Source organism: Carassius carassius, chromosome 29 (genome assembly GCF_963082965.1).
Source record: "Carassius carassius chromosome 29, fCarCar2.1, whole genome shotgun sequence".
NCBI classification, from domain to species: domain Eukaryota; kingdom Metazoa; phylum Chordata; class Actinopteri; order Cypriniformes; family Cyprinidae; genus Carassius; species Carassius carassius.
In genome coordinates, this window is record NC_081783.1 from 9,134,247 (window position 1) to 9,148,227 (window position 13,981).

General features: G+C 35.8%; 1 protein-coding gene across 8 annotated transcripts in view; it reads left to right on the forward strand.

The window, feature by feature from the left end:
- The window catches only part of LOC132109592 (glutamate receptor 2), a 31,284-nt gene extending 17,739 nt beyond the window's left edge, over nucleotides 1-13,545 (forward strand). The window contains exons 4-16 of one of the 8 annotated variants that reach the window (XM_059515800.1): nucleotides 1,596-1,792; nucleotides 2,905-2,958; nucleotides 3,049-3,207; nucleotides 4,213-4,380; nucleotides 4,607-4,711; nucleotides 4,824-4,931; nucleotides 5,021-5,227; nucleotides 5,351-5,718; nucleotides 6,140-6,338; nucleotides 6,609-6,856; nucleotides 8,010-8,124; nucleotides 10,454-10,669; nucleotides 11,695-13,545. In XM_059515800.1, the coding sequence (XP_059371783.1) occupies nucleotides 1,596-1,792; nucleotides 2,905-2,958; nucleotides 3,049-3,207; nucleotides 4,213-4,380; nucleotides 4,607-4,711; nucleotides 4,824-4,931; nucleotides 5,021-5,227; nucleotides 5,351-5,718; nucleotides 6,140-6,338; nucleotides 6,609-6,856; nucleotides 8,010-8,124; nucleotides 10,454-10,669; nucleotides 11,695-11,859 (2,309 nt within the window). In that variant the 3' untranslated portion in view covers nucleotides 11,860-13,545. Of the gene's footprint in view, nucleotides 1-1,595; nucleotides 1,793-2,904; nucleotides 2,959-3,048; nucleotides 3,208-4,212; nucleotides 4,381-4,606; nucleotides 4,712-4,823; nucleotides 4,932-5,020; nucleotides 5,228-5,350; nucleotides 5,719-6,139; nucleotides 6,339-6,608; nucleotides 6,857-8,009; nucleotides 8,662-10,453; nucleotides 11,397-11,694 lie in introns of those variants that run through there. The other 7 variants (XM_059515796.1, XM_059515798.1, XM_059515795.1 and 4 more) reach the window with 7 other exon arrangements.
- The last annotated feature ends 436 nt before the right edge of the window (nucleotides 13,546-13,981 follow it).

Consider the following 13,981-nt stretch of genomic DNA (forward strand, 5'->3'; position numbering starts at 1 on the left):
TTTGACATTGAGAGCATAGGTCGTAATTTAGATATATTTCTGAGATGGAAAAAGGCAAAATGTTTGATCTTGAAGGACAGTCACTGCTCCCCATCTCCTTTGACTTCATCTTCTCTTGGTGATTTTCTTTGTTTTATAGTGTCTTATATAATCAATAAAGGATTGACTGTGCACAAAGACTAATTTTCCCTCACTGTGAGACTCATCCATAACCCCTGCATAATTGGGATGGCTAATTAAATCAGTGTAACACCCCTGAATATCTAAAAAAGATCCAGCTGCTTAGTGCTTATGGAGAGACAACGAGATTATGGAATACAGCTGACATCACTGTTCAATAATGGTTGTGGTTCAGTATCTGTCCATTTTATTGTATAGTATGGGGTGTACTGGGAAACCAACAGACATATTGAACCACACCCATTATTCATTAAGGTTTCACTCATGTTTATGCAACAAGATTATGGACCACTACGTAAAATAATATAATACTGTACATGCTAAAAATAAACAACTGTTTAAAAGATCTATCTATCTATTAAAAAGCATAAACATATTTCAGACCATAACTTTTGAATGGTAGTGTAGATGTCAAATTCATTATTATTGTTGTTGCTGCTGTTGTTGTTGTTGTTATGTTGTTTGTTGTTGTTTTCATTTTGCCCAAATAAGTGTTACAATGCTAATTCTTTTTACATTTCAAATGACTAAATTTTTTTTTTTTTTTTTTTACATAGCTATCATGGTTAAGGAAATAGCTAGCAAATTAAACAAATTCCTATTGAGTCGGGATTTGCCTGCAAATGGTTCAATTCTCAGCTTCTATGTCACCCATCGGGCATTCTTAGATTCAGAAGTGATTTTGGAGTGTGCTGGAACAATAATGATCAGAAGTGCTATCATCTCATTTGCTCCTTGGGTTTTAAGTGACCCACATCAGGATTTCCTAGATTGAGAAGTGGTTTTGGAGTGTGCTGGAGTAACAATGCATTTCAATGCTCACATCTCATTTGTTTGCACTAATGGCCCTTACTAACGAGCTTTTAATCACTTATCTCCAAGAATAGCTGTAAGCCTTGATCCTCATGTCTCTAAGCTACACCTTTAACAAAGGTGGCACAGGAGTCCATTGTGCCCCACACTCCCTTAGATTTTGTCCACGGTTAATATACTCTGTTGAAATACGACACACTGTTTTTATATTCTTGCAAATCAAATGCACATATCTAGCATACAAAAACTCACTCACATTTATTTACTTAATAAGTGCCTGTGACTGACAGAATTGAAAATGCCAATTTTAGAGTCTTATTATCTGCATCATATCCTCCATGGAGTATTATTAAGGATGTAACTGGCAACCAGTGATTCAAAATGGTCTGAAGTACTGTAAATCAAGCAAAGAAACTGAAACAGTTACATAAGAAAATAAGATATCATGAGAGCTAAGCCCAAATAGCCCAAAATGTTGCACATTTCTTTGCAGAGGTGACTTTATTTAAACAATTTTTAAGCAGCCTAGTTTGAACTTTGTAGCTTTTATTGCTTCCTAGCATCTTCTAAAAACCTAATCTGTTCCTCATCTTCATAATCAGGACTTACCACTCTTCAAGTTGTGCTGGACACAGCAGCAGAGAAGAAATGGCAGGTGACCGCCATCAACGTGGGCAACATGAAGGATGACAGGAAGGATGAAGCATATCGCTCACTCTTTCAGGACCTAGAAAACAAGAAGGAGCGGAGAGTGATTCTTGACTGTGAACAGGACAAAGTTAAAGATATCATGGAACAGGTATACATATCAACTGATGCACTGAATAGTTCTGATGTAATCAACATTATGACATTGTCATCTTAGCATACAGTATTTCAGCTCAAAAAATGTGCTCCTAATATGAGCTGGTTTAGCTGCATCTGTATTTAATTTAAGTCCTCGTCATTTGTAGGGGTGATGAAATAATGCCGACATTGCATTTAAACAATCTAATCAAAGCAAAACAAATGCATTATCATTTAAAAGTTCAGGGTCAGCAAGATGTTTTTTTTTAAATACTTTTATTAACCAACAATCTAGTAAATTATTGAACTTTCTAATCATAAAACATTTCTGGGGGAAAATACACAAACACACAAACCAGCACTACTGAATAATATTAACTGTTTCTTGGGCACTAAATCAGAATATTAGAATGATTTCTGAAGGATCATGCGAAACTGAAGACTGGAGTAATGACATAATAAATTACATTTTAAAATATATTAAAATAGATATTTCCCAGTATTTACAGTAATAGTATTTTATTTTTATAGTATTTATAGTTTTATAGTATTTAGTTTAACATTTTTTAACATTTATTAAATAAATGTACCATTGGTGAGTGTAAGGGACTTTTAAACAGTAGTGTATGTAAAGAAAAAGAACTAGGCAATCCAAAAGGATTGTTTTCATCTATAAACCACAAGTCTACTTAATACTTAAATAGCAATATAAAAACTAACAATTAAAGCAACTTAGTACATTTTAAGAGCACCATAACTATGAATCATCAATTAGGCTGCACAAACAGACACCATTAGCGGGCAGAAAAGTCCTCATGAGATGGGTTTTTTTCATTCCCACTCACTACACCCTGAGAGAAGAGTTATTGATTTGTATTTAAAGCCTGCAGAAGTGTGTTTAACCAACCCCCAGAATCAATGCAGCTGATCTGGGCTCTATAATATAGCTTTATCTACACACACAATTGTGCATACACATCACAAGTACCTTGCCGTCAGCACACAAACCTCTCAGACTGCTTTTATTTCAACACTGAGCAGTATACACTTATAATTATCTAATATATATTTATGAAGTGTAGTTTAATTTCATTGATTTCATGAGCATCATTATTCTCTTTGCAGGTCATAACTATCGGCAGGCATGTGAAAGGATATCACTACATCATAGCAAACTTGGTAAACTATATAAAATAAAACACTACCAAAGAACAACACATCTTATTTAAAATGTGCGAAAATGCTGAGAAAACCATGTAATGTTTTCAGGGTTTTGTGGATGGAGATCTTTCAAAAATCCAATACGGTGGAGCTAATGTCTCAGGCTTTCAGATTGTGGATTTCGATGAACCTCTGGTATCCAAATTTGACCAGCGCTGGGAAGCCCTGGAGGAAAAAGAATATCCTGGAGCAGACAACAAAATACGGGTGAGATCTGTGTGTGTGTGTGTGTGAGACAGTCTCTTTTACTGTTTCAGACAGCTTCACTAAATATGATGAAAAGAGATGTTCAGGTAATTGCTACATGAACATAAAACCTCTTCATTAAAATGCCTGTATAGTTCAGGCAATTTGCAGGACGAGCTTGTTAGTCATTTTCAACTCCAGATAAAATGTAGTCTCATCTGTCTTCTCACCAATTTACAAAGACTAAGTAGGTGCTTAATTTCCTGGGACTGAAATCAAGTGTTTCATTCTTACATTACCAATGAATTCTAAAAAATGTAGGATTGAGAACACCTTTTAAATTACATTCATGAATCTGAATTGAATGCACTGTACATTGCGGTAGCAAACAAATTCAAATGTAATGAAATTAATTATTTTTAAATTAACTGCTGTTATTTCCTGAGACAGCTTTACCAAGTAAATGCAATAAAGGAACAGTTCACCCAAAAATGAAAACTGTGACATTAATAACTCACCCTCACCTTCCAAACTTGTAAGACCTTAGTTCATCGTTGGAACCCAAATTAAGATATTTTTGATGAAATCCGAGAGCTTTCTGACACTGCATAAACAGCAACCCAACAACTAAAGTAACTAACACGTTCAAGGCCCAGAATGTCAGTAAGGACGTCATTAAAATAGTCAATGTGACATCAGTGGCTCAACCGTAATTTTATGAAGTTTAGAGAATATAGTTTTTTGAGCACAAAGAAAACAAAAATAACTCTATTCAACAATTTTTATCTACCATCATAAGAGTACCACAATGCAAGCATGTGCATTCTTCTGCTTTTAAACAAGCCGCAGTGTATCCAGGTTCTATGTCAGAACACCTACTACTGTGTCAGCAGCACCATGCGTGCTACTCGTGAATGTACATTGAATTCAATGCTAATTGCTATTATCATCTACAGTACAAGAATTTTTCAGATTTTCTTCTCCAACTCTGTTAACTAATTCCTTAACATCTCTCTCTGTATCCAGTACACTTCAGCACTGACATATGACGCCGTTCAGGTGATGACTGAGGCCTTCCGTTATCTGCACAAACAGCGAATTGACATCTCCCGTAGAGCTAACAATGGAGACTGCCTGGCCAATCCTGCTGTACCTTGGGCACAAGGGGTGGAGATAGAGCGTGCCCTAAAACAGGTGACAAGTCATTATCAGAATCTGCCCAATGAGCACAAGAAAATCTATAGAATTTTATTGTTTATATGGGGTTATTGAAGTATTTGTAAAATAAAATCTTAAATAAGATTTTTGAACCTGGATTGTCACTTTTAGAGACCATTTTAAATATTTGAACTTTTTTTGAAAAAGAAAAGAAAATCCCTCAAAAATGATATTCCTTTTCTGTCATGTAATTTTCATGCAGGTGAGAGTTGATGGTCTCACTGGTAATATTCAGTTTGACCAATACGGAAAAAGGGTGAATTACACAGTCAATGTCATGGAACTGAAAAGCAATGGACCGGTTAAGGTAAGGCTTAGTTCTAATAAAAGTATATAGAATGGAAAGCAGCATATGTTATTTCACATCATAAATGTCAAAAAAGCCAAAAAAGTTACTCACAAATGCCTCTCTTTTTCAGATTGGCTATTGGAATGAAGTTGACAAAATGGTTGTGACAAAGTCTGATCTCTTCCCAAATGATACAATGGGGCTGGAAAACAAGACTGTGATCGTCACCACTATTCTAGTAGGTCTCAGTTGTGGTTTTCCATACTATTATGCTGTATTGTTGAAATATGTGCTCCTTTACAAGGTGTTCCCTGTTGTCTTTTTCAGGAAGCGCCTTATGTAATGCTAAAGAAGAATGCTGACCTTTTTGTGGATAATGAAAGATATGAGGGGTACTGTGTGGACTTGGCAGCTGAAATAGCAAAACACTGTGGATTTAAATATCAGCTGAAAATAGTAGGAGATGGCAAATATGGAGCCAGAGATGCAGAGACGAAGATCTGGAATGGAATGGTTGGAGAGTTGGTTTATGGGGTAAGAAATATATATATTTTTTATATCTTCAAAGATGGACATAATTGATACAGTATGTAGCTTCTAAACTGTTTGAATCAGCATTTCCTATGATGAATGAATATTAAATCTCTTTGATTTTAGAAAGCTGACATAGCAGTGGCTCCACTGACTATCACTTTAGTCAGAGAAGAAGTCATCGACTTCTCAAAGCCGTTCATGAGTTTGGGCATCTCCATCATGATCAAGAAGCCTCAGAAATCCAAGCCTGGTGTTTTTTCATTCCTGGACCCACTGGCCTATGAGATCTGGATGTGTATCGTTTTTGCCTACATCGGCGTAAGCGTGGTGCTTTTCCTGGTCAGTCGCTTTAGTCCATATGAGTGGCACACAGAGGAATATGAGGATGGCCAGATACAGACTAATGAGTCAACCAATGAGTTTGGGATTTTCAACAGCCTTTGGTTCTCTCTTGGAGCTTTTATGAGACAGGGCTGTGATATTTCACCAAGGTTTGTTCTTGATCTTGCGTGGCCTTGAATTTTTGGTCAAAAGATATGAATTATTAGTTTTATTCATGCTGGAATGAATAAATATACTACACTAAAACATAACATATTTAGATTATGGTTATTCATTATGCATGATAGACTCATCTAAGCAGGCGAAACAAATTCTGCCTAGCAGCTATTTTCACAAATACCATTAGTGAAACATCTGTTCAGATTTCATGTTGACTTCAAAGTCCTTAGTCACCAACTCATAAATATATTTCCGGAGATCATACAGGACTTAACAGTTTCAGAAATACAGTGGAGTTGCATTTAAATTGAAAATATTTAGCTTTTATTGAAGCCTATTTGCTGAGAATGAGATTTTTAACTATCATCATGCTGTCATGCCTAATATTTCCCATTGTGCATTTTTCATCAGGTCTCTTTCTGGTCGCATAGTTGGAGGAGTCTGGTGGTTTTTCACTCTGATCATAATTTCATCCTACACGGCTAACTTGGCTGCCTTCCTAACAGTGGAGAGGATGGTGTCTCCAATTGAAAGTGCAGAGGACTTAGCAAAGCAAACGGAGATTGCTTATGGAACTTTAGATTCTGGTTCAACAAAAGAGTTTTTCAGGGTAAGAGCTCTTTTTCCTCAATGTAATCCCCATAATCCATATGCATATTTTTTCTTTAATTTTGCATTTGCAATTTGGTTTTAACTACTATTAATAACACTCTTTTGTTGAATGTTTCAAAGGCTAATATAAAATGTGAACCTAAATGCTAAATCCAAGGCTGTTTTGCTGATTGTAGTTACAGTAAACTGAAAATACCTCTTTGGTTTAACCATTTTGAGAGATTGTAAAGAGTTCATATTAATCCTTGCATTTTTTTTTTCTTTCCAGCGTTCCAAAATCGCTCTTTTTGACAAAATGTGGACGTACATGAAAAGTGCAGAGCCCTCTGTATTTGTTAAGACGACGGCAGAAGGTGTAATGCGGGTGAGGAAGTCCAAGGGGAAGTATGCATACCTGCTGGAGTCCACCATGAATGAGTACATCGAGCAGCGCAAACCCTGTGACACAATGAAGGTCGGAGGAAACCTGGACTCCAAAGGCTACGGCATCGCCACCCCCAAAGGATCCTCATTAAGGTGGGTGGAATAGTATAACAATGTGTCCAATGTTGTTATAGTATCCCACCTACCCTGATGTAGCTGTGCTCATGTGTCCTGGTTTGTATAAAAGAGATAAATGTGATAGCGGATACATAAGAGCCAAATAAATAATGGATAAAAAAGAAAAATAAATATTTATAATGCAGATTTTTTACACATTAAAACCCTCATTATTTATATCTTATTTACACTTACATTAATAATTATATATATGAAAAGCTTATTTTTATATACATTCTATATTCAAATACCCCATTACTCTAAATTTTACATTATATTAGTACATTTATTCATGCTTTCAATTCAAGATTAACAGAATGCTAATATATAGATTAATATCTGAGATTTTGTCTCTTTCAAAAGTTGTGTCTTGTTTTTTGTCTTTTGACTGTTTCAAGGTTCTGCTTAATATCGTCTCCTATCATGTCTCTCATTTTTCTATATTCATTAATTATTGCTGTCTTTGCTTAATTGTAATAATGTGATTTCTGAAATGTTTTTACCAAACCCCTGCAGTACACATTTTTCGTTAAAGAACATTAACAAAGATGTGCTTTGAACTTCCAATTTGGCCAATCGAACCAAATTTAGCCATATTCATGTAACAGGTGGCACTGCTTGGGTTTACCACTGTTAATGATATTGATACTGATATTTGATTGAGCTGTATTTCATATTGCCTTATTAGAGACATTTAGTGGGATTCAATTTCTCCTCCTCCTGTGATCAGAAACCAATCTGAACAGATTTATGAAGTGGGTGGGTGGGCCTTAGGAGAAGATAGAATTATGTATGATGAAGATATAACCAACTTTTATTGCTGTTCTGCTGTCCTTCTTCTAGTAATGTTACTTGCAGGCCACTGCTATTAGTTATGGATGTGAGTACTGCGTTAAAATTCTCTATTCACGGCACTCTGAGCCACTTTCGTCAGTTAAACTCACCTAATATGTGCTATTAGTCTTCTAACAGCTTCACATTTTGAAAGGGAGGAGATATCATGATTTCTTCTTATTCGTATGTTAAAATGCTGAAAAAGAGGAAAGCAGTCTTCAGGTTTGAAAGAGGACCATTGACAATTGCTAAGTTGGCTCACCCTGTCTTACAAGTTATGTTTTATCGTTTCAAGAAATGCGGTTAACCTCGCAGTACTAAAACTGAATGAACAAGGCCTGTTGGACAAATTGAAAAACAAATGGTGGTACGACAAGGGAGAGTGCGGCAGCGGGGGAGGTGATTCCAAGGTCAGCCCCAGAGAGCAAAGTGATGGGTAACTCAATGCAACACTCAAGCAAGCAGCAAAACAGCACAGCACCCAAAAGTCCAATGGCGGACATTTTCCACAACACTGACAGGTTAAGCATTGCAAACCATTGCTAGAGGACGCACACATAAACAAAACCACCAAAACTCTACGATTGGTCATCGTGTGCAGCACACATCGCTGTTGCCCTTGCTGCTTACTTCAGGCGATACGTTAATGCACATTTGGCTCTGCAAAACTTGCATTTGCTTAGGCCAAATGGCGCATCAACGTCATAATCGCTACGGCAATAAAGAAAAGAGGAAAGAAAAGGTCAACTCTAAGAGAAAGTTGAATCAGTGTGATGTAATAATAACATAAAATAACATTGATAATGTTATTTATGTTATTTCCCACGTGAAGAACGCCAGTAAACCTTGCAGTATTGAAACTCAGTGAGCAAGGCACCTTAGACAAGCTGAAAAACAAATGGTGGTACGATAAAGGTGAATGTGGATCCAAGGACTCTGGAAGTAAGGTTAGTCGCTGCAGGTTCTATGTGATCAATCACACTTTTGATTAGTGGGAATTACCCATATTTAAATAATAATGACAAAAAAAAAAATGTAGACAGACAATGCACAGACAAGCATGAGATGCCTTGGTGAGATTCTTTGACTAATGCCTGCAGAGCTACTAATATCTGGTACCATCCACTGATAATTCAAACGTAATGCATGCCACTTCAGTCATATGCACTTTTTATCATATCTGTAAAACGACCAGTGGTCTCCTTCCAGCTTCTCAATCTGAGAATCACAGATCCTGCTATTAATTGCAGACCTGAGCTTAGAATAGCAGTTTGTCAGACATTTATATCCAGCACATACAAAGAAAGACTTCAAATTGTTCAAGTACGAACATGATTTCTCTCAGGTCATTTGTAGGACCATCTACAAGGGTGTCCAAGATTCTTAAATGTCTTTGTTTCATTGTGTGTTAAGCTGTTTGGTTGTGTTTTGTCAGTTGTCGTATAGTGTTGATGTGCTTTGTGCTGATGCTTACAGAAATATTTATATGTACAGTATGTGAAACCTGATACATCATGCTTTGCCATGTATGCACTTTTAGAATACAATAAAATATGGGTATATAAAATAGTGCTATTTGCAATGTAGCCTAGATTGTTTTCATAGGTATGTAATCAAAGTAATCACAACCTCAACCACTATAGGCAATATTCAGATTAGTGATTGATCAGATTATTTAGATTGATCAGAATATTCAAATTATTGATTAAACAATTTAGGTACATATTTCTTCAAATTCTAACTTTATGTATTGCCATTATAGGACAATTTTTTTCTGCTGACCTAAAAACCTATATTAACAGGTTTTACTCAAGTCAAAAAAATTAATTAATATGACTGAATCAACCCAACTGCATCCAACCCAACAGTCACACAAACAAAAATCAACAAAACACATTTTCAAAGGTTAAATCATTATTATTATTTTAAAGTGGTCAAATTATTAATTAAACAATGCAATGTCTTTATTTTAAAATAACATTTCCAGGTTGAAAACAGGTTGGCATATCCTTAAGGTGTTTTGCATTGCAAAAAAAAGTCAGTTTTCAAAAAAGTTAGCTCTTTATCTGTCTATGTGTTGTGTTTTATGCGTGGTCATTTTGTGCACAGTACAGAACACTAATATTTAGAAAATAATATCTTAATGACAGCTCCTCTCCCCAAATACCTTTTTAGTAGGTGTGTATTTGTGTAAAACTCCTGCCTTTAACCTACTATCCCTGTCATCTGCCTCCCTGTGTCTAATGCTATGCCTTCCATCCAGATGCCTCTCTCTTGAGCATCCCTTTAAATGGTCCTGTAGGCTTTCTTAGACAAGCGTAATTCATATCACAGCTAAGCATAGCACATTAACCCTGCTATAACTGTGAATTCAACAAAGAAATAATGTTTACTACAGCCATTAGCATACAGGAATGTAAGAGCTGTCATTATAAACCACAATGTTGGTTTTGTATGTAAGTTTCAAGCGAATGTTAAAGGCTTTAGTAAATCCATCCCATTCAAGCAGAATTGTTGAATGCCCCCATTGCATCGCTTCAAGGGCACATTAACCCGCGGCGCATTCTACTTAGTACAATTATTGTCTTAGCATTACTGTCCTGAGCTGTGCATTTGTATCCACATAGACATAAAACTGCCATTTAAATATACTGTTATTTATGCATACAGTTTGAATGCTTATTACTGAGATCCTGTACTTTCCCAGACCACTGACCCGTGTCTCGTATGCATTTACAGGAGAAGACCAGCGCTCTCAGCCTGAGCAATGTGGCTGGTGTCTTCTACATCCTAGTGGGCGGTCTGGGACTGGCCATGCTGGTGGCCTTGGTCGAGTTCTGTTACAAGTCCAGAGCCGAGGCCAAGCGCATGAAGGTGGCAAAGAATGCACAGAATATTAATCCCACTTCCTCGCAGAATTCACAGAATTTTGCCACTTATAAGGAAGGGTACAACGTATATGGGATCGAAAGTGTAAAAATTTAAGGGGGTAGGATACGCGGCCGTCATTCCAGTCTGTCCCAGTGTACGCTTCTTTTGGCTTCCATCTGTTCCATTCCCTGAATGTTCTATTGAATGAGGAGATTTGGACCGTAAGCTGGATCGTATGTACTGGTGTTCCTAGTGGAAAAAAAAAAAAAAAACTTCCTTTCTCTCAGCCCACTGCACATTATATTGGAGAGAAAAGTTTTTTGTACATCTCGTGTGATTTTGTTTTGTCAACTCCATTGTCATGTATGACTGTTGTTGTATCACCAATCCATAGGGAAGCTTATTTTTGCTAAATAATAATTATTCTTTTTTATAATATAATTATAATAAAATATAGTTTTTAAAGGTAACTGTGGCTATTTATCTCACAATTCTGACTTTTTCTTGCAATTCTGATTTTATATGTCAGAAGTCAGAATTGTGAGATTTGCAAGTGAAAAGTCCGAATTGCGAGATGTCTGAAGTGTGAGAATATCAAGCTTTAACTGAAAAAAAAAACTGAATTGCAAGATTTAAACTCTGAGATATTAATACAATTTTATGAGATATAAGCGAGATGTACAATCATTATTCAGAGGAAAAAAAGACATGTAAAATTATGAGTTTAGAAACTGCAATTTCAAAATGTCAGAATCATGAGATAAAAACTCCAAAAAGTCATAATTGTGAGATGATAAGAACTAGTGAAAGAAAAGTCAGGTCAGAATTGTTTGCAATTACCTTTTTATTTTATTTGACAGAAACAAGCCTCCAAAGCCATCTCCCTCATTGCTGCTTGCATTATGATTTTTTAAATGGTGATTGCTCGCGACTTTGCTCCTCATTTTTGATGTTTTTCCACAACATCAAAATTCATGTCTGCATTTTCAACTTAAAAATAAGCTTGAAGCCAGTTTGCGAAATCCGCTCTAACGTTCCTTCATCTCTCTGTTTGGTGTGTGTGCGTGGATGTTTGTTTCTCTGTTTGCATCTATGTGCGTGTGTTCCAGGTGACCTTTTCGGACGCTATGAGGAGCAAAGCGAGACTGTCTATTACTGGAAGTACTGGCGAGAATGGACGTGTGATGAGTCCTGAGTTCCCCAAAGCAGTACATGCGGTGCCCTTTGTTAGACCTGGTGTGGGAATGAACGTCAGTCTGACTGATCTTTCCTGATGGATAAGAACCTGCCGAGTGCCTTACACAATGGTTTTCAATAGAGCGCGTTCTATTCTCTTTCCTGTCGCTCTCTCCCCTATCTCTCGCCTGAATGGAGGACGGGGGCCTCATTTGATGTCATAGAGACATAATCCTTCCTTGGCCCTTTATAACAAAAGATGCACTCTTCTATTGGAAATACGCAGACTGACACAAAGACACTTGCATAGCAAGCTCATGACATCTACCCCCGTAACGGATATTTTGATGACAAACTCATAGAAGCTCTTTGTGGGAAAGAAAGAAGTTAATAAAATCTGTCTGTTTTTCGTAGCTGTCGCCATTCCAATGTCTATTTCGGCTCAAGCACACTTTACCATCGTCTGCTTCAGGATGTGAAATGTCTTTTTATTAATAAAACGAACAAAAAATCTCTATGAAAAAGTATTTTTATGTATTTTCACAGAAATGGCTTTTAAATAAACCCGCTTGCATACCAGTTAATTAAAGCTGTAAATCATAATCTTGACATACTATTAAGAGCTTAGCTACTAGTTTCACATTTTAATGCCAAATATGTTGCTTATCTTGTAATTTATTAGTCCTCTTCTGATATATTCATTAACATTTTGGTGTTAATATGAAATATCTAGCAATGCTTGACATTTGAAATCTGTTTGAAAAGTGGGTGCCGCAGTTATGTTCTCTTACTTTCATCGACTTGTTTGGTTTCAAGAATCTGTTTGTATTTTTTTGTTTATTAAGAAAATCAGGGTAGCGGTTATAATATTAAAAAATAAAAGGTGTTTACAATATGAACTTAAAAAGGAAAATGTAAAAAAAAAAAATACCTATTGTATTATTGCATATGTTTTGCTGTGAAATGAATAGAAGCATACACATCAACAAAATGCTCTGTTAAAAATGCCAAATAATTAAGTGTGCCAAAATTATTGATAAATATAGTCATATATTAACCTGTCCTCAATGTGAATGTAGTCAATACATTCTGTAAGTTTTGTTACTAAATGTACAGTTGGATGGTATACACAGTGATTTATCAAGGATTTTATTTACATTTTTGCTGGTTTGTTTTTACCTTATAGCAAATTTAGCATTTAGACCACAGTATGGCTTTTTTACATTTTCACTCTGGATCTAGAATTAGTTTTTCAAGCATCCAGGATGCATACATTGTCTTTCATAAAAGGCAAGAAATGCTGTATTACAAGCCAACACATCTATGCTTATTCTTAAGTATTTATGAAACCTACTACAAGAGAATAGTTTGTTTGATAATGATAATAGTCCACAGTTTATTATATCGCAGTTAAATTACTATTTCCTAAAAAAAAGAAATGGCAACTATAAGAGTTAACACTTGATATTGCAATAAGCCGAGATTAAAAATAAAAACAAAGATGTCCCCAAAAGTGAGAGTACATATGTAAACTCAGAAAATGATCACAGTTATGTACATTTCTGTTTGATTTTCCCCATTCTCACTTCAGCCTTTCTCTTCTCAGCCTTCCATACTAGACTGGGAGACTAGTTAAGACTTTTGGTTTTGTCCTGATATAACTACTATTAGTTGAATAAGACCATGTTATTTTAAGGACCGCTCTCTCTACCATTTTGTAAATGAATGTGTGCCAACTTGTTTATTTTTTGGGATCCTTTCTAAATAAAAGCTGACTAATAGTCTTATGGCTTGATTGCAGTTTACATTGACCGATATGATTATAGCAAATTCAGTTCTGAGCAGGAAGCAACAAAATATACTCTGCAGATGTTGGAGGTTGCAGAGCTTCATCTAAACGCCATTTTACAGAACATTTCAAGTCTTGTGAGAAATATTTGTTAATCATTTTGATAATTTTTCAAGTAAAAAATAATTTAAGCATGACTCTTTTTAAAGTGTTTCAGTAAACACAGATAAAATGACTCAATCAAACACACAATCAACCATTTCATTCTTCCAAATAGATAATTCATGAAGTAATTTCCACTCATTCCTTGTTGGGTTGGGATGGATTTAAATGTGTCTGCTAGCTGGTAGGAAGTGAAAGGAACAGAGAGGTGTGTTGATTATAAATAATCATGCTGTGACGTCTCTGCATTGGTGTTAATGAATGTCACA